General features: G+C 39.0%; 1 protein-coding gene across 5 annotated transcripts in view; it reads left to right on the top strand.

Annotated features, from left to right (window-relative positions):
* The window catches only part of FRY (FRY microtubule binding protein), a 619856-nt gene that overhangs the window by 506756 nt on the left and 87185 nt on the right, over positions 1 to 25915 (top strand). For all 5 annotated transcript variants that reach the window (XM_090273729.1, XM_090273727.1, XM_090273726.1 and 2 more), the window contains 8 exons: positions 699 to 1306; positions 2124 to 2221; positions 2390 to 2560; positions 8724 to 8864; positions 12650 to 12829; positions 14534 to 14695; positions 16869 to 16943; positions 19420 to 19590. In XM_090273729.1, coding sequence (XP_090129855.1) covers positions 699 to 1306; positions 2124 to 2221; positions 2390 to 2560; positions 8724 to 8864; positions 12650 to 12829; positions 14534 to 14695; positions 16869 to 16943; positions 19420 to 19590 — 1606 coding nt within the window. The remainder of the gene's footprint in view (positions 1 to 698; positions 1307 to 2123; positions 2222 to 2389; positions 2561 to 8723; positions 8865 to 12649; positions 12830 to 14533; positions 14696 to 16868; positions 16944 to 19419; positions 19591 to 25915) is intronic.

Genomic DNA, 25915 nt, shown 5'->3' with positions numbered 1-25915 from the left:
AATTGAGTGAGCTTCAAATTGAGTCAGTAATGTTATCTTATATCACATTGGGCCTTGTTTCATTGTTAAGGTGAATTTTTTTATGGATAGTTAAGCTTAATGTGATTACTAACATCATACATATTTATCTGCATAAACCTACAGATTCACCTAAATGAGTAAAATTTACCAGAATCTTGATAAAGAGTATTTACCTTTTCAAGCTGAAATAGGCTTTGAAATTATTTTGTCATGAAGTGCAAAAAACTTCCTTTGACACAAACAGTTACTATTTTCTTTATTGATAATATTTTCATATCTGTTCTTACCAGTGAAATAATAGAATATTAAAGTTTGTATCTATCAGGTACATTTTATTTCATAATTATTCCTACCCAAATTCCAACAAAACAAAAAAGATCAATAAACGTATGGTCAACTGCTTAAATCTTTAACCTTTCAGTAACTGGACATTAGTATTAGATTTTGTGTTGTTTTGTTGGTGTAAAGTTTGATTTTCTTGTTAAGTTTGTTAAGTTTTATTTTTTTGTATACCTTTAAGTTTAAGAATAAGAAAATGTATTTCTATAAGTTTAAGAGTATGGAGAAAAATGAATAGAAAGTAGTATTTCCAAAGAATGATTTCCCTCCCTTGTTAATCAGTGGATCTTCACTGAAACACATTGGTTTGCTACTGAACTTTTTATTTTTGTACCCAGTTCTTCATCACCAGATTTAAGCTCCAGCACTAAACTCACAGCAAGCAGAAAGAGCACAGGACAACTAAATGTGAACCCTGGGACAGCCAGTAGCAATACAGCCACTGCAGAGCGGAGCCGGCATCAGAGAAGCTTCTCTGTGCCCAAGAAGTTTGGTGTTGTCGACCGATCCTCAGACCCACCTCGGAGTGCCACACTGGACAGAATCCAGGCCTGTACCCAACAAGGTCTCTCCTCAAAAACCAGAAGCTCATCCTCCTTAAAGGACAGCCTCACAGACCCATCACACATAAGCCATCCCACCAACCTGCTGGCCACCATCTTTTGGGTCACCGTGGCCTTGATGGAATCTGATTTTGAGTTTGAGTACCTAATGGCCTTGAGGCTGTTGAACAGACTGCTGGCTCACATGCCACTTGATAAAGCTGAGAACCGAGAAAAACTCGAGAAACTCCAGGCACAGCTCAAGTGGGCAGACTTCTCAGGGTTACAGCAGCTGCTGCTGAAAGGGTTCACCTCCATCACCACCACAGACCTCACATTGCAGCTTTTCAGTTTGCTGACACCAGTGTCCAAAGTGTCCATGGTGGACTCATCCCAAGCCATCGGTAAAGCCAACACACTCTCAGTCTTACAATTCAGGTGTTTAGGGCCATGTTTAGCACAATAAGAAAATATGGGCTTAGTGCTTTTTAGCCATTCTGCTTACAAGTGGTTTGTTGGGACTAGTTTGTTTTATCTTTTAAAATTTTATATAATGTAAGTCATAATTATTCATATTCTAGAAGATGTTTTTAAGGCAATAGCATAAAAGGGACAAAGTAATATATAAGGTATTATATATTACTTATATGTATTATTTCTTTATGATTTCCATATAAAACTGCAGATCTGTTGGTTTATATTCTTTTGCTGCTGTACAAATGTTGTCTCCTTTTTTCTTAACTTCTAAATCTTTTATTTTTCTTAGACTTTCTTTTCCTCTTCAGAATTCTCTTGGTTCCCTATTGTTTTGAATTAAGTCAAATCAACAAACTAGATTTTTAATACCATGACATGTGGCCCAGGACTTTTTTTGATGGCGCTAGAGCTTGTCACGGTGATGCTGAGCCATTCCTCATCATTTTAAAGTCTTTCTGATTACATGAATCAGACTTAAATTGATTGGCCTATGTCCTCTCATACAGGTTTTCCTTAAATCATGTTTTTTGATAAGAATTTCAAACTGGGGCTTTCATTCATTTTATTCTGCTTTCTAAAAAATTGTGGTTGTACATTTTTCTGGGATTTTATTAGATCACATTAAAGCTGCTTCAAAGACTGTGTTTGCATGACCTCAGAATGAAATCTGTATTGTGCTTTCCCACTGTTAGAAGCTAAAATGCACCATATTCAGCCATCTCCATTGTGTCCTCTCTAATCCAGGGTTTCCTCTGAATGTCCTGTGTCTCCTGCCCCAGCTGATTCAGCACTTTGAGAACCCAAATCAGTTCTGTAAGGATGTGGCCGACAGGATTGCTCAGGTATGGAGTACAGTTCCACTCAGGCAGATGCATCGAGGCCCTTGGGAGGTCCATGATGGTCCGAAACCAATCTGTTTTCCTGACTGCCAAGACTGATAGTGAAGTTGATGACATTCCTTCCCCTTCTTCAGGCCATTTCATCCCTGATTGGTTTTTCTCTCCTATAAGGTTTGCTTGGAAGAAAAGAACCCCAAACTATCCAATCTTGCACACGTCATGACTCTTTATAAAACACACAGCTACACAAGGGACTGTGCCACCTGGGTCAATGTGGTCTGCCGGTACCTCCATGAAGCATATGCTGACATCACCTTGAACATGGTTACCTACTTGGCAGAGGTAAGCTCTTCAATTAAGGATAAAATCTACTATAGTTTTACTGTGTAAAATATTTATAGGGAACTGATAAGACTTCATGTATTAATCATGTATTATTTATCATCTATGATGATATATAACATTCCATTTTTGTTGAAATCATTTTAAATCCTCACAACCGTGCAGCAATATTGATACTATTATAATGAAGAACCTGAGGCCCAGCCAAGTTCAGTAATTTGACCTAAGTTTAAGGCAGCAGAGCCAGCATTTGAAACACAGCATAGATGCCTCCACCATTTAAACTTCTTTTTACTTCACGAACACCTGTCAGCACATGGCAGCAACAAGAAAATATTATCCTAATTACTCTCAGTGTTCAAGTCTTAAGAAGTCACTATATGGCTTGATATGTTTGATGGTTGTTTGCTCTGAACTAATTCACAAAGCATACATTTTGAAATACACTTTTTATCTTCATGTCTTATGTTTGCTTTTAAAAATGGAATGGGATTTTTTTTTTCCTCCTACAAATGTGTTTCTCCTCTGACTATGGTGTACGTTGGGGCTGGAAATATACAGCATATGGAACAAGGGATGGCTTGTACTTTTTTTAGCAGCTCCTGTCCCCAGCAAGCCTAGTACACGAGGTCAGGAACTCCATGACCAATGACTGAAAACAGCTACCTGCTTAGTATTTTCAGTGCTGCTTATCCTGAGGGTGCATGCATTCGTACCTCTGGCAGGGCCTTCTCTGGTGGTGAGGACAGTCCATTCTAACTTTCTTGAGTTATGTCACCCACTCAGGGTCCAGATAAGTTAAAGAATCAGCTACTTTCTGAAAGGCTCTACAGAACTAAAAGCCTCTGCCTAGAACAGCATAGTTATCCCACCCATCAACGTTTATGGTTGATCCTGCAAAATTTTGATTTGCTACATGGGTCTGAAATGTGTGGTCTGTACAGCCCTGATTCATTTGCTGTTTTCATCCTCCCATCCCTGGCACTTTATAGAACATATTATAAGTGCTACCTCGCTGCTTCTGAGTACCACCTTGGTCACATCTGTTACCAATCATGCATACCTCAGAATGCAGGGATACGGGATAACCAATGTAAATGCCCTGCTTACAAAGGCAGATGGTGCCTGTTTTTACAAAGGTGACATGTGAAGTAGCAAGGAGGCAGACTTGTTTGGACTGCTAGACATAAAAGTTTCAGAAACACAAAAGGAATGTGATATATCCATACAAAAGTATATTATTGAGATTTTTAAAAAATAAAGTACTGATGCATGCTACAATATAGATGAAGCTTGAAACCATTATGCTGAGTGAAAGAAGCCAGGCACAAAAGGACAAATATTATATGATTCCACTTATATGATGTATGCAGAATAGGCAAATTTATAGAGACAGAAAGTAGAAGAGCGGTTACCAGGGGTTGGGAATGGGGATAATAAAGAATTATAATTATTGTTTTATAGTTTCAGTTTGGGATGGTGAACAAATTCTGGAAACAAATTTTGGTGATGGCTGCACAACGTGAATGTACTTAATGCCACTAAATTGTGCACTTAACAACAGTTAAAATAGTGAATGTTATATATATTTACCACAATAAAAATAATTAAAAATAGATTACCTAATTTGTTCTTATCACAAATTGACATCAACATTTTTATTATGAATATAACGTCCCACTGTGTATAATATATAATATTGGGTTGGCCAAAAAGTTTGTTTTTTGTTTGGTTTTTTCCATACGATGGCTCTAGTAGTGCTTAGTTGTCTTTAACTGCATTCAAAATAATTTTCTTTGATTGTATTATGATAGCTGTCATATCAGTGTGCATTTAAAAAAACATCAAAATTTGGTGTATTTTTGTGTAGCCATTTTAATATTGAAGATTGAAGAAAATATGCAACATTTTTTGTATATTATGCTTTATTATTTCAAGAAAGGTAAAAATGAAACCGAAACACAAAAAAAGATTTGTGCAGTGTATGGAGAAGGTGCTGTGACTGATCAAACATGTCAAAAGTAGTTTGCAAAGTTTCTTGGTACTACTGAAATTTTGGCCAAATAATTCCTGGCTGAGGGGCTGTCCTATGCATTGGAAGATGTTTAGCAGCATCCCTGGCCTCTACCCACTAGAAGCCAATAGCAGGAGATAGCCAACATGCTCAAAAACTATCCAAATCAACAAAGATATTGGTGAAAATGAAAAATGTGTCTTTTTATTTTATGGAAAAAACTAAATGGAGTTTTTGGCCAACCCAATAACTCCTATTTCTATCACTCACATGTTCCTATAGCTGCTGGTCGTGCATGTACTTATAATTTTAGGCACTTGTGGTCAGTATTTCCATTGAACCTGCTCTGTTCACTGAACATTGACTTTGTGTTTGTATTCCTATGTGTTGACACAACTCACATGGTATCACTTTGAATAACTGAATTCTATCAGTTTAATGTAACTCATTTGCTTAACTGTATCCCATTTGTTGCTTATGTCCATAATATTTATTACAAATGGTTCTTTTATGTAGACTTTTTAAAATATGTTTTATTGATTTTGCTGTTACCGTTGTCCCAATTTCCCTTCCCTCTGCTCCCCTCCACCTGGTGGCCCCCCTCCCTCCAGTTGTCCCCCCCTTTTAGTCCATGTCTATTGGTTGTGCATATAGTTCTCCTCAACCTCTTCCTGTCTATTCCATTCCCTCCTATTATGCTTCTCAATTCCTGTACCATCTCCCTCCCTCTCCCTCTTCCCCCTCCCTGCTGACCTCCCCCCAGTATGTTCCCCCTACCTATAGTTATTTTTCCACTCTCGTTGCCTATTTAGTTTGCCTTTGTTTCAATTCCCTAGCTTCTGTTGTTGGTTCTTGTGATGCAGTTTTCATTTTAATGTTCATAGTTTTGATCCTCCTTCTTCTAAACCAGTCCCTTTAAAATATCACATAATAGTGGTTTGGATCTAATGAATTCCTTCAGTTTTATTTTGTCCTGGAAGCACTTTCTCTGCCCTTCTATTCTGAATGACAGTTTCACTGGATAGAGTATTCATGGCTATAGGTTTTTGATTTTCATTACTTTGAATATTTCTTGCCAGTCCCTTCTTGCCTGCAGGGTCTCCCTTGAGACATCAGCTGATAGTCTAATTGGGACCCCTTTGTACATAGTTCTCTTCTTCTCTCTTGCTGCTTTTAAGATTCTCTTCTTATCTTTAATTTTTGACAATTTGATTATAATGTGTCTTGGAGTGGTTCTCCCTGGGTCCAGTTTTTCTGGAAATCTCTGTGCTTCCTGGACCTGTAAGTCTATTTCCTTCCCCAAGTTAGGGAAGTTCTGCTTCATTATTTTTTCACATAATTTTTCAATTTCTAGTTCTTCTTCTTCACCCTCTGGCAGTCCTATAATCTGAATGTTCAGTCTCTCATAGCTGTCCCAGAGGTTTCTGATCCTCTCCTCACTTTCCTTACTTTTTATTTCCTCTTTCTAAACTGGTTGACTGTTTGTTCCTTCCCTATGTTCTGATTTGTTGATTTGATCTCTGGACTTTATTTCCTCACCATTTGTCTCGTATGTGTTTTCGTTTGTTTCAGTATGAGTGGTTTTCATTCCTGCCCTGTCTTGTTCCAAATCTTCTGTTAATTCTGTAAACCACCTTATAACTATAGCTCTAAACTGAGCCTGTGAAAGGTTTCCTATTTATTCGTCTCTCAGGTTCCTCATCTGCTGCCTGGTGAGCTGAGTCACAGGGATTTCAATCATTGTCTGCTTCATTATGATATATTTGTGTTTTGCTTTGCTTCCTGGGCAGGCTGTAGGGGGTGGAGCCCCATGTACTCGTTACTACCTGGCGACCGGTATAAGTCCACAAACTTCTTCGCTGCGCTGTGGCGCTTTGTGTGGGGGCGGGGATCCAAGATGGATTCCTGCCGTTAGTCTCCGCTGGGAGACCAGGATCCGTCTCCCCGCCCTCTGGGCCTCTCCGTCCGAGGCAGTGGGGGGGGCTGCCTTTCCCAGCGTTGGGGTCGTGAGCTGCCGGGACTCGACTGCAGCTGGGATTGCTCCCCCTGCCGCTACCTCTGCTGCTACCACAAACAGTGCCACCCGACCTTTCTGTTCTGGTTCCGATTTCGCCCCTCCTACCCGTCCGGACAAGCACCGCTGGTTTAAAACTTCATACGTTGGGCTTCCATGTAGTTTTATTTTCTGGAATTTCTGGTTATCTTTTGTTTTGAGGCAGTTGTATTCCTTTCTAGTTGTAGAGGGAGACCGAGCGTGTCTGTCTAAGCCTCCATCTTGTCCGGAAGTTATGTAGACTTTTTATCAGATCCTATTCGGATCATTTCTTCTGGTGGCAATTCCCACAGTAACATTCCAGGTAACAGGCATGGATATGTGGATATGTTCATAGTTCTACACATTTGGGAAACTGGTCTTCACAGATTTTCCCAATTTACAATACTACAGTGTATAAATATTCTTATTTCTCCTACCCCCAATACAGTTTATCATTTTATTTTTTGTTTTATATTTTGGTACAGTAGTCCCTCTCTATATCACAGTTCACTTAACGTGGCCTCACTGTATCGCGGAATTTTTTTAAACATTATCTTTAATTATTTATTGCGGATGTTTCACTATATTGCAGGATTTTGCAGTACTGTGTACATATGTTGTTAAAGTTATGTAAGTTTAAGAGTGTAAAATATGTTTAAGAACATAAGTAGTGTTTATAAAAGTGTGAAAAAGGTTGATAAGGGGGTCGGAAAGGTTAATAAGGGACTGAGAATGGTTTATAAGTGTGCGGGAAGGGTTTATAAAGCCTTAAAATATATATAAATACTAAAATAAATGTAAAGTTCCTACTTGGCGGATTTTCACCTATCGCGGGGAGGGCGGCGGTCTAGAACATAATACCCATGATAAGTGAGGGAATACTGTACTTCAAAATTATTTTCTTGATGTATTTCATTTCTAGCAAATATGTTCATTTTCCACACACTAGATTTGCATAGTAGTATATTTTCTCATGTGTTAACTGCTCAGTTATTTTGTTTGACCGTTTTTGATATGGAATTTCAGCATTTATTTGAATTATTTCTCCTAATTCTTTAGTTTGAACCTTTTATCATGATGTCTGTCACATATATTTTCTCATTATTGTGCTTTTCTTTTTGAAAACACCATTGATTATTTTTCTGATTATAAAAGTAGTATATGTTCAATGCAAAAAAAAAAAATTGGAAGGTACAGAAAAGTTTTAAAATTTTTTAAATTATCCAATAATTATATTATTTAGAAAGAAGCACTATTAACATTTTGTTGGGTTTCTTTCCAAAGTTATTTCTATATAACATACACATTCACATCAATATTGGCATCTATTACAGAGAAATTATCTGTAATTCCTCTTTCCTTTTTTATTGACTTTATTGCAATGACATTGGTTAATAAAATTATATAGGTTTTCAGGTGTACATGTCTATAATACATACTTCGTCTTCCACTTAATGTTGTCTGATATCCTGCACTATCTTTAAAAATGTCATCCTATTGACTATATGATATTCCATCATATAGTTCATAATTTTTATATCCATTTCCTTAGTGGTCAATATTTAAGTTGCTTACAGAGCTTTCTTGTTTGTGTCCTGCGGGTTTTATAAATAATGCCACGGTGAAAACTCATACACACATCTCAGTGTTTATCTCTAGGTTTGGAAATGTTCCTTAAAGTGAAATTACTATTTCAAAAGATTCGAATCATTTTAGTACTCTTGATTTCAAATGCCAGATTATCCAATTTACATGTACACTGATGTGTAAGAATGCCCATATTATATCCTTACCAATACTATTATCAATTTCTTATCTTTGCCAATTTGATAACTGTTAAGTTGTATCTTTTTTTTATCATTTGTAATTTTCAATAATTAGTGGTGTTTGATTCTTTCCCTTTTAAGGTTTATTTTGTTGTACTCCATTGTGTTAATATTATATTTATATATTAAGACCTGCCTATGTGGCCTTTGACAATATCTACATTTCTTCAGTAGTTAGGATTTTTTTCCCCTCTAAGGAACCGTGCAATTAAAAGTATTGGGAAAGGTTGGTGCTTCTGTGTGAAACTCTGACATCAGACTGACTCAGACTGTGCCTCACCCCCACAGCTACTGGAGAAAGGCCTCCCAATCATGCAGCAGCCCCTCCTACAGGTAATCTACAGCCTGCTCAGCTACATGGACCTTTCAGTTGTTCCTGTAAAGCAGTTTAACGTGGAAGTTCTGAAGACCATCGAGAAATATGTACAAGTGAGTATCTAAATAACTGCTCTTATGAATCAGAGAGTCATTACAGAAAGAATGAGACCTTGCCTGTAGCTTGTGCTTGACCATGCATTTGAATATTTGTTGATATTCTAATGCAGAGACAGTCAAGAGTGGTAGTTGACCGTACCCCAAGTGGCATAATGAGAAGCCAGACAGGACCAGGCCCTGATGCATTTCTTCAAGGACACACTTGTGCCTCTTGGAGCTTTCAGGTTGGGTATTAAAAGCACACACCTGGCTGGGAGTACAGGGCCAGGGACTTATTTGTAGTTTCCCATTTCAAAGAAGGAGAAAGGGAGAAGGAACTTGCATGTGCCTGATTATAGACCAGGTGTTTCAACAAGCAAAGCTGAGGGAAATAAGGTTAAGTAACTTGTATAAATATACTTGAAAATACTCCAACAAACAAACCAAAGAAAATGTTGGGATAAATAAATCAAGATGACAAAATGTACATGGGGATTCATTTTACTAGTCTCTCTGTTTTGTGTATATTTGAATATTTCTGTAATAAACAGTCTTTTACGAAAAAAGTTAAGACCAACTTGTTACACCGTATACAAGAATAAACTCAAAATGGATTAATGACTTAAATGTAAGACTCAAAACCATAAAAATCCTAGAAGAAAATAGGCAATAAAATCTCAGGCATTTCTCATAACAATATTTTTTCTGACATATCTCCTGGGGCAAGGGAAACAAAAGACTCAATAAACAAATGGAACCACATCAAATTAAAAATTTTGCAAGTCAAAGGAAACCATCAATAAAGTGAAAAGACAATCTCCTAAATGAAAGAACATATCTGCCAATGATACATCTGGTAAGGGGTCAATATCCAAAATTTATAAAGAACTCAGACAACTTAACACCAGAAAAACAAATAATTAAATTTAAAAATAAGCAAGGGACCCAAATAGACACTTCTTCAAGGAAGATATACAGATGGCCAATAGGCATATGAAAACATGCTCAACATCACTAATCATCAGAAAAATGCAAATTAAAGCCAACAATGAGATACCATCCCACACCTGTTAGAATAACTAACAAGTGTTGGTGAGGATGTTGAGAAAAGGGAAACCTCATGCGCTGTTGGTGGGAATTCAGTTTGTGCAGCCACTGTGAAAACCAGTGTGGAGGTTACTCAAAAATTAAAAATGAGATTGCCTTATAACCCAGCAATTCTACTTATGGAAATATATCCAAGAAGCCCGAAATACTAATTCAAAAGAACAAATGCACCTCTATGTTCATTGCAGTGTTATTTATAATCACCAAGATTTGGAAGCAGCCCAAGTGTCCCATCAGTAAATAAGGAGATAAAAAAAGCTGTGGTACATTTACCCAATGGAGTACTACTTGGCCATGAAGGAAATCTCACCCTTTGTGAGAGCATGGATGGACCTGGAGAGCGTTGTACTAAGTGAAATAAGCAGTCAGAGAAAGACAAGTACCATATGATTTCACTTATATTTGGAATTTAATGATCAAAATAAACAAAATAAAAATAGACTCATAGATACAGAGAACAGACTGACTGCTGACAGAAGGGAGAGGGGTGAAAAAAGAGAAGGGATTAAGAAATGTAAATTAGTAGTTTCAGAACAATCAGGGGATGTAGTTTGCAGCATGGGGAATATAGTCAATGGTGTTGAGATGACTGAGTGTGGGGCCTGGTGGGTCCTTCATGCAGCAGGGGACCACTTTGTAGATTGCATGGTTTTCCAGCCACTTTGCTGTACATCTGAAACTGATGCAGAATGATATTGAATGTAAACTGTGGTTAAAAAATAAAATTGAAAAAAAAAAGGAAGAAATTGGCCCCAAGATCTCAGTAAATGGTGGAGCTGGTATTTGAACCCAGGTCTACCTGGTTCCAAAGCCAGTGCCTATTTCCTTGTATGGGCACCCTTTCAAGCAGTACACTTGCTGAATATTAACAAACACCTTCAAATTGATTCTTCAAAGCCTTACCTGAGACTACTAGGAATAAGAAAGGAAAGAAACAAAAAAAGATTTAAAGAAATATTAAGAGATTAAACAGACCAGAACAAGTTTTTAGAGCCTAGAAGTTAATATGAGTCACATGACCACAGTCTAAAGACATGGTGGCCCCAGGCCATGGGAAGCAGTGTGGGGTCCCCATGAGGTGAGAGAGGAATGGCTGAGTCCAGGAGTATAGACGTCCTTCTCACCACATCTAGTCAGGTTTTTTATGTTGCTTCAGGAGAGTTCTTGGTAGGTTTCAGAGTTCAAGAGCAAATGCTAGTTTTTTTTCTAGTTAAACTCATTTGCAAAGCCATTCATTGTAATTTTAGACATTTCTTTCCATCATCACTTCACCAATATCATTACTTGTCAATATTGTTTAATGCTTAAGAGTTATTTCCAAGCATTTGTTTTTCAATTTTCAGGTGGCATTGCTCCAATAATAGTTGTGCCCCATAGTAGACATTAGGTGACACTTTCTCACTTCCCAGCACTCATGGGAAACAGAGAGTCAGTTCACACCTTCCCACCAATCTTCTGCCCCATTTCATGGCTTTATTGGGCTGCCTATTCTATCCTAAGCCCATGGGCCATATCTGGTACTAGATATCTTAAATGGTAGCTAACTTCACATTCAAACTATGACCTCTCTTGTGCAAATTAAACAGCAAAGGAAGTATGTTTTCTGTCATGTACTTTTATCCCAAAGCTTAGGCAAATAATAATAATAGCTTTTATCAAATCAGTTAATGTATATTCAATATTTTTTGTGGGAGAAGGACCTCACTTAGTTAGCCTGTGGGTTATTAGGGAGACAAAGATGGTAAAACAAAGTGAGTCTTACAGGAAAAGTATGTGTTCAAGAAGCTGATAGGAGAGGAAGGGCATTCCAAATGAGGAAAATAGCATGAGTTAAAGGCACAGAGAGTAAGAGAACTGGCCTGGTTTGGGGAGCCCCAGGAGTGGCTTGGGGAAAATCGCCCATGTAGACTCCACCCTGTCCACTAGAGGAAGACCTTGAATGAGTGTAGGCAGGGAATTGGCATGGTCTGAAGAGTTCTGGGAAGACCACTGTAGCTGGTGTGGGTGTGATGGACCTAAGTAGAGACTGCCAGCAAGGAGACCCCTTAAGAGTCCATTGAAATAAACCAGGTGGAGGCTGGAGAGGATTTAAGTGAGCCAGTGCCAGCAGGAATGGCAAGGAGAGAACACAATATCAGGAGAGAGGAATAGAAGGGAATAAAGAACAACTCCCAGATTCCTGGGTTAAGTCATGAGGAAGATGTGGAGTGGAAAGAGAAGAGGGCTGAGGACAGAGACCAGGTGCCCAGGAACAAATGGAGTGGGAGGAGCCTGAAAAGTGGGAGAAAGACTGAAGGAGACTAGAAACTGTAGGGGAGCCAGGCAGAGAAAATTTTGAGAAACAGTGAGTGGTCAGTAGCATAAATGCATTAAGGATTCCTTTGGGGGCATTGTTTGTTTTTTGCTTTTTGTGTTTCAAATGAAGGCACCTCATTAGCAAAAGTGGTACCTTATTTTAAAATTATTTGAATATGAACAAAATTGGTATTTTTATTATTTGCTTGTTTCTTAAACATAGATCATCTTATATATAAATTGTCTTTTTATGTTGTTCACCATTTACTTATCACAGAATTTCCTGCACTGTTTCAAATCAGTGAATTCTGACTGGTTATGAGACCTTTCAATAGCTAGCATTATCATTTTTAAAAAATGAGATTACTATTAACCATCGAATGTTTTATTTCTCTCAGAGTGTTCACTGGAGAGAAGCTTTGAATATCTTGAAGCTGGTGGTTTCTCGATCAGCCAGCCTTGTTTTGCCATCCTATCAGCACAGTGACCTGTCAAAGATAGAAATACATCGAGTGTGGACCAGTGCTTCTAAGGAATTACCTGGGAAAACCCTGGACTTCCACTTTGACATTTCAGAGGTATGTTGACTGTTTCTGTAAACTTCAGCATGAATGTATAGTGCAGAGATCACAAGTAACTGCCTTGAGCAAGAGAGACTAGCTGTATATTTACTTCCAATGAAGACTCACTTTTAAGGCCTGAATTAGCTTGCTTTTTAAGAACATATTGTCATATTCATTGGGGCTCTCAATTCACAGCTTTGAAAAATAGAAGCTAGCCTTGATTATATAAAATTGAATTTTATAAAGGTAACTGTAAAATGGAATGATCTTCAACATTTTAAAGTGTGACCCTCACTCATTCTTTATCTGGCAACTGTTGTATCCTATCTCTTTATTGGCATCTGTGTTCCCTAAATTGCAGCCAGACCAGCCAATGGCTGAGATTTGCAAGAATACAGAATTCACCTTTATATTCATTTCCCCAAGCCACACTACTTTTTAAACTGCAAAATTATCTAAATTCTTGCCTTGGGGAGAGGGGACTGTGTGGTGAGGGGAGGGATCAGTGAACCAAGGTAAGAGGAAAAAAAGAGAGGGCAGAAAGTAGTCAGATTTACCTGCTGATTCAGGAATGAACGTTTGCGAGGCCTGTGTTTAACCATTTTAGTCTAAGATGTAAAAATACTTTGCTTTCCTGTGTCTCTTACCCTGGGACCCATAAGCCCCCTAAGACAGAAATTACACTCTGTCCATTTTGTAACCAGAGTCTGGTTCACGGTAGGTACATAAGTATTCTTCAACAGTCCTGAATGAATGAATTCACTGAAGGAAACAATCAGAACTTTCTTACGAAGCAGGTCGTATCCAGGTTGGATTTTCTCGCATAGTGGTCTCACTGACCCTTTATCGTTTCAATGGTCAGCATAATATACTATTCAGTTGCCATGGTGATACCTTAGTTTCTATTTAGTTTTTATATGATATTAAGGTATTGAATCAATACTTTTCAGTTTTTAACATTTTTATATATTGCTAGGAGGGAAAAGCTACTTTTACTCTTTGACTTAAGTTTATTCTGTTCCAAAGAAGTACAAAAAACATGCAGCCAGTCAGCTGTACACCCAAGAGACCCGGCTATTCCAGAACAATGGGCCTTGAGAGCCAGGTGTAGAATCACCTGTTGGTTTCTGCCACCCGCAGGTGTAGGCCCTCGAGCTGGTCTCTGCACAGGACACCTCCTTGGCACTAATTTGGGAGCTGCTGCCCACTCAACCTCCAAACTCTAGGACTCTCAGGAAATGGAATTTCTGAAGTGTTTTTTACCCAAGTACTGGGCCCTGACCTTATTCATATATAACTTGTAAAGATGTAACTAACCTAAATAAATTTTTAAATAATTGAGAGCATATAAAGTTTGGGGATAAAGGAAGGACTTTTGGTCTCTTGTTATGACTACAAGAAATTCTTTCAAGCTTAAACACCTGACAACTCACTCTGTTTTCCTGAATGTTTTGCTTCTAATCTTCATCAGTGGTTTCTAAAGCATGTTTAAGAACAGTTGGACTTGTTTTCAGCTGCTAAAGAGGGTGGGAAAATGCTGAAGATGCAAAATGACTCAGAATGTGTATTTGAACATCAAGAAAATGAGCCTACTTATAACACTGAACTTCTCTACTCTAATTTTTAATCAAATAAGTGGTTGCTGCTGGTTAGAGGAATTGCACACACCAGAGAAGTGTTAATGTGAAAGAAGAGCATGTGCTTTGTGTTCTTTCTAAGACGCCAATCATTGGGAGGCGATATGATGAACTGCAGAACTCTTCAGGCCGTGATGGGAAGCCCAGGGCTGTGGCCGTCACCCGGAGCACGTCCTCCACCTCGTCAGGCTCCAACTCCAATGTCCTCGTTCCTGTAAGCTGGAAGAGGCCCCAGTATTCTCAGGTACAGGATCCTGGACTTGCAGGACTGGAGGGAAACCTGGAGACTGCCTGAGCCAATGGTTCATGTGATAGGGGATTCCTCCATTCACCATCCTGACCTTGGCCATCTGGGTGCCAACACCTTTGGTGAGCCCATTTTCAGCTTGAGCAGCTTCCAGGGGAGCCCATTTTCAGCTTGAGCAGTTCCTTACATGGAATTGGAGTCTGACACTTTGTTGCTTTGACTCAATGGTCCTACTTCTCTTAAAGGCTTAGAAAGTGAAGTCTGATCTCTTTCACATGGTGGTCATTCCAACATTTAAAGAATCCTGGCCCTCTCTGCCATGCATTCAAATGAGTCCTCTGTTCTCCGCATAACACAGGCTTGGTTCTCTCAATCAATTCTCTATAAGCTGCACATCCATTGAGATTCTGGCTATTATCTTCCCAGCATGTCTTGTACTCATGGTCCCTGTGCATAGCGAGCCACACAGAGCAGAGCAGCTAGCTGCCAGGTCTCTCTGTTATCACAGCTTAAGAGGATTCACTGTGGGTCCTGTACCTTAGTACTGACATCATTGCACAGTTAGGTAAAACCTTGCTTCATAGGGTTCTATTGGGGACATGTGACAGAAGCCCAGTGAAAAATTACCTTAAGAAGAAAAGGGATTTTATTAACTTACATGTCTTACCTTCAAGTGCAGCTGGATTCTAGTACACCAGTTCAGGAACAGGATGCTTAGACTCTCTCCTTCTCACTGTACACACCTGCCCTTCCCAGGGTCGGTCCTGCTTTCCTCTCTGTTGGTGCCATTTTCAGACAGGTTTTTCTTAGATTTCCATGGTTTTTGACTCTGATGACTTCAGGACAGAGGCCTTCCCTCGCCACACCCATAGCAATTCTAGAAAAAGGACCCACATCTTATGTGAGGGAGGCAAGTCTCTCTTAGTGGGAGAGGAGCTGTCCCCAAAATAAAAAGAAGTGCATGCCAGGCAGGAAAACATTTTGTGTGCCCAGTAGGACTTGCCTTCCCTCCCAAAGGTTAGAGAAAGGGATCATACAGAGGTGCCTGCTGGAACACAGCTCATTCTCAATGGGTGTTCAGTGAGTTGTTGCATTGAGGGTCAACTACACTTTATTGGGGATTTGGCAGAGAGAAGAAAAATGTACAACCCCATTCCATGTTCCTTTGTATTGATTCCTTTCCAAAATTATGTAATGCTCACTAAAACTTCTTTCAACATTTTTCAACACTGGAAAGACACTGTACTGAGTATCTCTTCCATAATTTGGACAGAAGAATGCAGTGAACTGAGTTCCATGAATGCAAGTTTGTGAGTGACATTGGCCCCTTAGCAGCCACCACATAAACTTAAATCAGATTAAAAAGGAAGGATCATTCTAAAGCAATTAGGAAGATTGCTTTAAGAGCAATTTTTTAGTACACAAACATTTTTAAGGCTCTGGACACATTTTATTCTTAAACCACCATTTATCCTGAGCCCTGGTTGATCTGTGTCATTGGAAAATGTGAGGTCTTACAGAAGAATCTGCATGTTTAAGGCACTGAAATAGAAGGTTTATGAAGAAAACCAAAAGGAATTGAAGCTGTTTAAGAAAAATAAACTGAGAAAGATTTAATGTAGCTCACAAATAATCATTTTTTTAATTCTGCACAAAGTTAGTCTCCCCTTTAAGAAAAATAGGTTTATAATGTAACATAATAGATTTAATTTAGGAGTAAGGAAAGCCTTGCTAATGTGAAGGTTGTTGGATACAAGAAAAGATTATCAAGGGAAGGAATGAATATCTATTGAAGAATCCTGAGGTTGATTTTCATACCTTAACCCCCACCTTGGGAAAACTTAGACTCAGCACTGTACCGTAGGAACAGAAGGTAACTCTCATTTTAAATTTTCTAATAGTAACTTTTTTAGAAAGTTAAAAGAAACAGGTAAAATTAATTTAATAACATATTTTATGTAACTGAATGTCTAAAATATTATTTCAACATGTAATCAATGTTTCATAATTATTAATGAAATTTTCTACATTCTTTCTTTATACCAAGTTCATATGTGTTATACATCTCAGTTCTCACAGGCCACATTCCCAGCATGATAGCCCTGTGTATAAGAGCAGATGTGGCCATCAATACCATGATTACTAACCCACCTGTGTGTTTCTCTTCCAGAAGAGGACAAAGGAGAAGTTGGTGCACGTTCTCTCTCTGTGTGGCCAGGAAGTAGGATTGAGCAAAAACCCATCAGTAAGTTCTACCACGTATTACATGTGTTTTGGTATCATTTCTTTTTGACCTTTGGTCAAAACAAGTTTAGAAGATTTACCTATGTATTATAATATCTATCATCTAGGTCAAACCCCTCTATCATTTCTTCCCATACCATGGTTTTCAGTCTCACCTTAGTTCAGAAACAGTGAAAGATTTTGTTGGCTATTTGCTCCAATTTGTCTGTAAATAAATACTCAGTTATTTTCATATTTTAAAATTTCTTAATTTTTTTAAATAAAAATTCCCAGCTTCCTGAAAATATATATGTGACTACTGCACCAATATGTATGATACACATTCCTTTTGGGTGTAATTTTACTCTGTATACAGAACTCTTATTGTGATGTCATTATTTTTCTCACATACAATAAGGTGAAAATAATGATATTTTATCATGTTTTTTCTCATATAAACTCCCACTGAGGTTACATTTTAGTCCTGACTGGTGTGGCTTAGTTGGTTGGGTGTCATCCCACAAAGTGAAAGGTTATAGATTTGATTCCCAGTCAGGGCACATGCTTGGGTTGCAGGTTCGGTCCCTGGTTGGAGCATGTACAAGAAGCAATCAATTGATGTTTTTCTCCCTCTCTTTCCTCCTCTCTTCCCCTCTCTCTAAGAATAAATAAATAAAATCTTTATTTTAAAAAACCATGCCATCTGGCTTTGGAATATATGAATAATTATATTAGAAGTCAGCCTATAAAGCCCTTCTAAAATTTAAAAATAATCAAATTGTGTGTATGAATCTATTATAGCAAAAGCAATAAAAACCTCAGGGTCTGATTTCACCAGGTATTTTTATTTCATCTATATCATGTCATCTTTATTATTAACCCACCCCTCCAAAACTCAAACTAAATAATTTCCCAAATAAACTAAGAATTATCAAACAGTTTATCTGGAGAAACTGTAGCTGCTAACGTAATTCATGAGCCGGTGAAATATTAGAGGCTCGTAAATACTTGCTAAAGTACAAATGTACCCCAGCCAGCCCTCAGCTCAGCTTGGCCTCCACTGAAGTCACTGCTTTAGTGTTACTAATCAGTGGATTTGTTGCTGCTCCTGTGACATTATTTAGGGCAGAGGGAACAGGTGACAGTGGCTAGAGCAGACGAAGCCTCTGTGCCCATGAGGACGGGAAACGGGAGCACTTGACTTCTGCAGAGCAGCCCTGCCAACTGGGGCCATTTCTTCCTGCCCCAGCATCCCCAGCATGTGGCACTTTCCCCTTCAGATCTGAACCATCTGCTTCTGTGCTTCTCGGATAGTAAATGTTCCCCGGGAGAATGTTACAAGTAAGGGCAGCAGCACTGTCGAGGAAAGGAGCCTTCGACTGAGGAAACCAGAATTCTCATCCAGTCTCTCACTAACTAGCTGACTGGCCCTCCATGTTGTCTGTCTCATGTGCACATGTGTAATCCCTACAGAGACTGTGTGCCATGTCATGTACACATGTGACACATAATGACTGTTCTGAAATACTGGAGAAAAAGTACCTATAAAATCCTATCACTCTTTTACTTTGAAAGACATTTGTTCCATTTAAATTCTTCTAATCTATCACCTACTTTTCAAGGAAGACTACACATTGTAATGGTTAAGTAAAGAATCCTGTTCACTTAATTTAATATAAATCTGTGTTCAAGCAAGGCTGGATAGCAAAATATTTAGCTTCATTTGCAGTTTATAATTTCTACAGAGTTCTGTTAAGATAACCCAGTAAAAAGAACCCAGACATAGACATTAATTCTACAATATTAATGTATTAAAGATTCTAATAGAAAAAAAGTATTGTTTTGCTTAAATCAGCAGGATAGGAATTTAAGTATAAATTATGGCTGCTCAGCTATACTTCTCGAGTTCAAGTGAGCAAGTATTAATGCCTTTTGGTTTCTGTTTCTTATTCCTTTCCCTTTCCTGTTTTACCTCTGAAAGGGTTACATCCTTTGCTCTCACAGTTCATTCTACAATACAGTGTACCATATCTTGGTATCAGGAGTCCTGAAAATATTGTGTGATAATGTGTATGTGTGAGTGTGTACAAGTTCTAACCTCAATCAGTTTAGATGCAGTGGAAATTTTCTTGGCTGCTCTAGTTTGTGAACACACGCACAGTTGTCTCATAAACACACACACACACACACACACACACACACACACACACACACACACACACACACACACACACACACACACAGATTCAGTCTTCATCCATTAAGCAGCCATTTGATTCTTGAACATTTTCCCAGTACATGAACTTGTGTCTTTGCACCAAGTTTAATCTGAAGGCATCTGTCCAACATAAATATTAAAAGAACATTCTAAAAATACCCACTTGAGGAATTAGGTGTGTACTGGAAATGTAGTGTGATGAAGAGCCAATAATGGTTTTTGGTAGCACAAACAACCAGAGGGGGGTGGCTTCTCAGAACAGGACTCTTTGGATTTTTAGGTGATTTTTTCATCATGCGGGGACTTGGATCTGCTGGAGCACCAGACGAGCTTGGTCTCTTCCGAGGATGGTGCCCGAGAACAGGAAAATATGGATGACACAAACAGTGAGCAGCAGTTCCGTGTCTTTAGAGACTTCGATTTCCTGGATGTAGAGCTAGAGGACGGAGAGGTATAGTATATTCTCTAAAAATAACCCACTTGACTAACAATGGTTTATTTTTCCCTGCTAAATAATGAGTTTTCATAACTGAGTCTTTCATTGAAAAGCTATAAACTGTATTTTTGAATCAGCTTTGGAATAAGCCTTAGAATAGGACAACAGCTTCACTTTGGCACACGGTACCACACCCTTCCTGTCTGAGCCCACAGCAAATGCCAGGTTATTTTGAAATGGCCATGATTTGACTGTTCATGACCATACAAAGGCTGTGTGTGGGGGGGCCAACAATGAACTTTTTTAAAAATCACAGAATATTCAAGTTCTGAGCCTATTCACTGATACCTGGCTAAAACAGGCAGAGTGTTTAATGCTTATAAATGTGAAATTACTTCAGAGCTTGCCTGCTGCAGTGTGCACTGGGAGCCTGAGGCCCCTTGTGCTGCCTGATGAAGTCATTAGAACTCAGAATAGGATGGAAGGCACAGAAGGATTGCTGGTTCTGCTGTAGGGGGTGCCTGGTGTTCCCCACACCTGGGGCAGCTGATTCAAATCTCAACAGGCAAAAGCAGATTTGCGTATTTGGATGATAATTATGATCATAAGATGCTTTCACTTATTATTGGAAGGCAATGCATCATCCCTTTGCTCTTGTTTTGATAGCTTGGGGGATGTCCCACATGAGAGGTAGTCTTTTGCCTCACAGGGTGAAAATGATATTTACTGAAGGGAGCTTGGTGTGTGTGAAAAGGCTGGGCACCCCTGCTACAAAGCCAGCTCCTGGTATTACTCAACATTGTTGAGCCCACATGTGTATTTCTCCACACTATATTTCCCCCTGAAAAACAGATTTCTGCTAGTCTTACAGTTAAAACAGAGGCCCAGACTCAAAGTTTCTCATCTCCTGTGGTAGGAGGCACCTCCTAACTTAACTGCAAGTAGCTTCTTACCTTCCCTGAAATATAGGACTGCTGGCCAACTCACTTATATCAAGGTGAGGCCAAGAGGCTATCCACTTTTGTACCTTGCTGGCTACTAACGACCCTGGATATCTGTGCCAGCCAGGGAGAATCACACCCTCAGAAAGAACAGTATTTTCTTTACTGATTCTTTCCCTGAAAATGAGTTTGGCAGACACAGTACATGAAGAGCTAAAAGCACTGTGACTGCAAGGTCATTAAAATAAGTGTCAGCTTTTCACCTTGAGTTGCTTAGAACCAGTAGAAAGTATAGCAGAGTTCTCTGACTGTTCACCATAATTAATAATAAAGAAATCAATCACTAATTGTGGTGAGGGTTGTTTTAAAAATCTAACACAAACTACAACCATTTTGAATGTCTCTGAGCCAGAACTGAGCTCCCTGACCTGGGTAGCTGACCCCATCTTTCCTCCTGGTCTAGAATTCAAACTCGGCCACTGTCTTCACTCTGGCAATAAAACTAAGGAGGGAAAAATTTACATAGCAAGAAGTGCATCATTTTTCAGTCAGCCAAAGAAAAACATATTATATGACATGACCTGACGGTAATGACGTGAGCAGGAGAATCAGACAGAGTTTCAGAACAACTAACAAATTTAATTTCTATCAAAATAAAGGAAGTGAAATCTGAGATGCTCATAACTTGAAAACAAATACGACACTAATGTTTCTCAGAGACAATAAGTAATGAATACTATTGATGTTCTCTCTATTGTCCTAGCCAACAAGAACTACAACATCACAGTGCTGATTTCATTTGGTTAAGATTTCATAAAACATTCAAGAGTATGAAAGCACATATTGTATCCAAATAAAATAAACCCTGTGAGAATGTTTTGCTACATCACAATATGATACATAAAGGGATGCTAGTGGGCTTACAAAGGGATGGAATGAAAATGCATGGGCTTTGAACCCAGGCAGGTCCAACTTTCAACTACAGCTCTGCCACTGACCTCACTGTATGACCACAAGCATGCAATTTCTCTTGTCTGCCTCATCTCAGTGGGTATGAGAATAACCCCCTACAGGGTGGATCTGAGCACTTAGTGAGATAACCTACATAACACTTCTAGTAGTGTCTCAGTGTCTGTTTCTTTGTACTGTTTTTTCAGTTTTCTGTCATCTGACAAAATTAAGCATATATAGCTTTAGACCAAGACACAATTATAAAAATTAAGACTGGGGTGTTTTTTGTTTTGTTTTGTCTTTGTCACAACTATTTCTTTCCATTAAATTGTCTCAGAATTTATTGCCTAATATTGATAAGGGTTTGCCCTTGAATTTTTCTGAATCTTTGAAAGGTGCTGTGTCTTTGCTATTAGCTGCACATCAGCAGTGAAAAGACCATGATCACACACACATTTCTCTCGGTGAGCAGGGTCAGATGAGACTACCCTTTTGTTTTCTACTTAATGACCCTGATTCACTTTCCCATGACATTTCACAATTTTCTCACAAATAATTAGTCATTTCCCTACACACACACACACACACACACAGTATTGAGGAGACCAAAGTTGCCACTGAAAGGGAAAGCTATTTCATAAACTGTATTTTTGACTTGTAAACCCTCGACTCCATCGTTCACCACTATGAGGTTGGGAATTTTTGGTTCCATGCTGATTTTTTTTCTTTGGGGTTTGTGTAACTTTACCTTTGTTTAAGTTACATCTACTGAAGTTTATGTTGTTAGCACTGTTTCTTGTGTTAAAAGTAAGACAAAAGCGCTCCAGTGTCCTTGATATCATCATTTAAAATAGACCTTTTGTTTTTCTGTCCTTCCCATCTGCTGCCCAGGAGCTTCAGGTAAGAGGATGGTTTGTTTGTTTTTTTTTCAGTTATGCAAACCAGTGTTTTGCATTATTGCAGATTGATAACAACAGAGTTGCTTCTTCCTCCCTTCCAGCATATGTATGCCTGTTTGTGTGCATATTTACATTGATGGGTATCTGATATGAAGAAGTATTTTTCTCAGTTGCTCTAATATAAAAAATATTTTCTAAAGTATAGATACAAGAGAGTTTAAAAATCTTTATATGCCTAGTTCTGGTAGTTGCATGATGATATCTCTTTTTTTTTTTAAGTATGTTTTATTGATTATGTTGGTACAGTAGTTCCAATGTTTTTCCCCTTTGCTCCCCTCTGCCCAGTAACCCCCTTCCCTCCATCAGTCCCACACCCATAGTTCATGTCCATGGGTAATGCATATAAGTTCTTTGGCTTCACCCTTTCCTATATTATTCTTAACATCCCCCTGTCTATTTCATACCAACCAATTATGCTTCTTAGTCCCTGCACCATTTCCCCATTTCTCTCCCTCCCCCCTCCCAGCTGAGAACCCTCCAAATGATCCCCATACCTATGATTCTGTTCCTATTCTGGTTTGCTTAGTTGGATTTTGTTTTCACTTTTTAGGTTCAGTTGTTGATACTTCTGAGTTTGTTGTCATTTTAGTGTTCATAGTTTTGATCTTCTTTTTCTTAAGTAAGTCCCTTTGACATTTCATATAATAATGGCGTGGTGATGATGAACTCCTTTAGCTTTACCTTGTCTGGGAAGCACTTCATCTGCCCTTCCATTCCAAATGATAGCTTTGCTGGATAGAGTAATCCTGGTTTCAGGTTGCCTTTCATCACATTGAATACTGCTTGCCAATCCCTGCCTGCCTGCAAAGTGTCCTCTGAGAAATCAGCTGATAGTCCTATAGGCACCCCACTGTAGGCAACTCTCTGCCTCTCTCTTGCTACCCCCAGGACTCTCTCTTTATCTTTCACCTTTGGCATCTCAGTCATGATGTGTCCTGGTGTGGTCCCCTCTGGGTCCAGCTCGCCCAGGACCCTCTGTGCTTCCTGGACCTGTATGTCTATCTCCTTTGCAAAATTTGGGAAGTTTTCCTCATTTTTTTTCAATTCTTCCTTCCTCATTCTGCTCTGGTTGACTGTTATTTTCTTCCTTATGTTCCAAATCATTGATTTGAACACCGGTTTCCTTCCCTTCACCATTGTTTTTGTGTGGATTTTCCTTCATTTCACTTAGCATAGCCTTCACTTCTTCTCTTATGCATTTGCCATACTGAAGCATATCTGTCAAGCCTGTGAGCATCTTTATCAGCAGTGTTTTAAGTTCTGCATCTGTTAGGTTGTCATATCTCCTCATCTGTGAAATTGGCTATCTCCTTGTCGCTTAGTTCTCCCACTGGAACCTTGATCCGTTCCCCCTTTTGGGTCATACTTCTCTGTTTCCTCATTCTGATAGGCTCCTGTGTTTGTTTGCCTCCTTGTCCCAGGTAGAGCTGTTGTTCCTGTTGTGTTGTAAGGGGCGGAGCCTTAGGGACTCCTCAATACAGGACGACCTGTTTCACCACGTTGTGGCACTGTATGTGGGGAAGGGATCCGAGAGGCAACAATGCTGCCTGCTTATCACTCGCCCTTTTTCAGGCACCTCCCCACTTCTGCACTGGACTCGCGCCCCTCTAGCTGCTACCCTGGCTGTCGTTCCCAGATTGGGTGGTCTGTGGACATTCCAGGACTGGGGGGCCCTTTAAACAAGCAGACTCTGCTGAGACCAGCAGTTTCTGCCTCCACCCCAATCCCCACTGGTCTGCACAGTAGAAGCAATGAGGTTTGATTTTCCCTGGTGCTGGGACTGTGAGCTGCTAGGTTCACTGAGGAGCTAGGAATGCTCCCCAGGTGTCCTGCCACCACTGCTGCTACCACACCTCATCCTCTCCCCCCCCCAACTCTGCCCCTCCTACCTGTCTGGATGAGTATTTCTTCTTTATATCTTTGTTTGCTGGACTTTCATATAGTTTGATTTTTCTGGAACTTCTGGTTGTTTCTAGTTTTGAGGTAGTTGTATTCCTTCTTCGTTGTGGAGGGAGACGCAGTGTGTCTGTCTACGCCTTTATCTTGGCCAGAAGTCACATGATGATAACTCTTGAAAGAAAGTGAGTTTTTAAATATGACCCATGGAAATCCTATGGTTTTTTATTAGACAGCTGCACTACTGGATTGGTTTTGTTGTTAAATTCCTTATTGAATTCAACCAGCTACATCTAATAATGCATCATATATGGCTCCAATCAGAATATTTTAAATTCTAAGAATTAGGAACTATCTTTGTATGGTGGTTATATAAACTTTCATACAAATGAGAACCCTTTTGCAAGTAAGAGGATGTTAATGATTATACCCAGACAGCAGACATAAACTGGGACCATCCTGGGCAGACTGACCTAGGACCCATCATCGGCCTGTATCTATGTCCTATCAGACTTACTCTAAATAGATACATTTGGGAAAACATATTTTGACCAAGTTTCTTCAATAGTAATTCTTATTTGTTGGATTTCCAATATGGAGAAAAGCTATTTCCAAGATTTCTAGAATGTTCAATCATGAGTGCTTTCTCATCTCAGAATAAATCCTGAGTGGTTAAATCTGATAATTAACATATACAAAATGTTCATGAGGAATAGCTGTCTATCTTCTAAATGTTCTCATGCATTGAAAAATCTGTCATAATCACTAAAACAGTTTTGACTTTTGACCTTGTTTGTAACGTAAAATGAAGATCTGACATTTGGGTTTGGGGAAGAAGGAGGGTAACTCCCAGAATAGGGGTGTTCCTAGGCCACACCAAGAACGCCTGTTGGCTTTTAATCACCACATACTTTAACTTAGGCTAGACCACACCACTGTTCCCCCTCAGCAACCACCAAAGAAACCATTTCAGCACCTTTTCCTCTAGTGGAGACATTGTATCCTCTAGCAAAACATCTAGGTAGTATTCCTGCAAGGACAGATTTCCCTGATTGCCGGTTCTTGTGCCTGATTCATCCAGGTTTCATCAGCGCTGCAGTCCAATTAACAGTAACAGCAGTCTATGCCCAATGATATTTTCTGACCTAGACATCTGCATTTCTGTACCTGTCCAGGGCTCTGTTTCAGGGTCAGTGGGGACACCTCCAGAATTGTTGCCTCAGATAGTTCATCCAACCCATCCACTGATTTGTGGAAGAGAACAAGTGTGTGAATTTATGTTTTGTATTTATATTTGCATATTTCTCCTAGTCATTTTCACATTATTCTTTTTTCTCTATCTGACTATCTTTCTTTGTATTCTTTTATTTCTTCATACAGTTGCATTTTCTTTTTCTTTCCAGAACTCTTGCCTTTCTACTGTTTTTTCACTAAAATAGCTATTTTTAAATTTCAGCACAGTAGTTAACCTTTTCCACCAGGAAAAAAATATTGTTTGGTGGTAATTTATCACAGCAGATATATATAAAAGATACAGATATAAATAAAACATCAGATACTGCTATAGAATATGAAACTCATATTGACTCTGAT

This window comes from Furipterus horrens, unplaced genomic scaffold, assembly GCF_987537825.1.
Source record: "Furipterus horrens unplaced genomic scaffold, mFurHor1.1.pri manual_scaffold_4, whole genome shotgun sequence".
Classification (NCBI taxonomy): domain Eukaryota; kingdom Metazoa; phylum Chordata; class Mammalia; order Chiroptera; family Furipteridae; genus Furipterus; species Furipterus horrens.
This window is presented reverse-complemented; position numbering and strand designations above follow the sequence as displayed.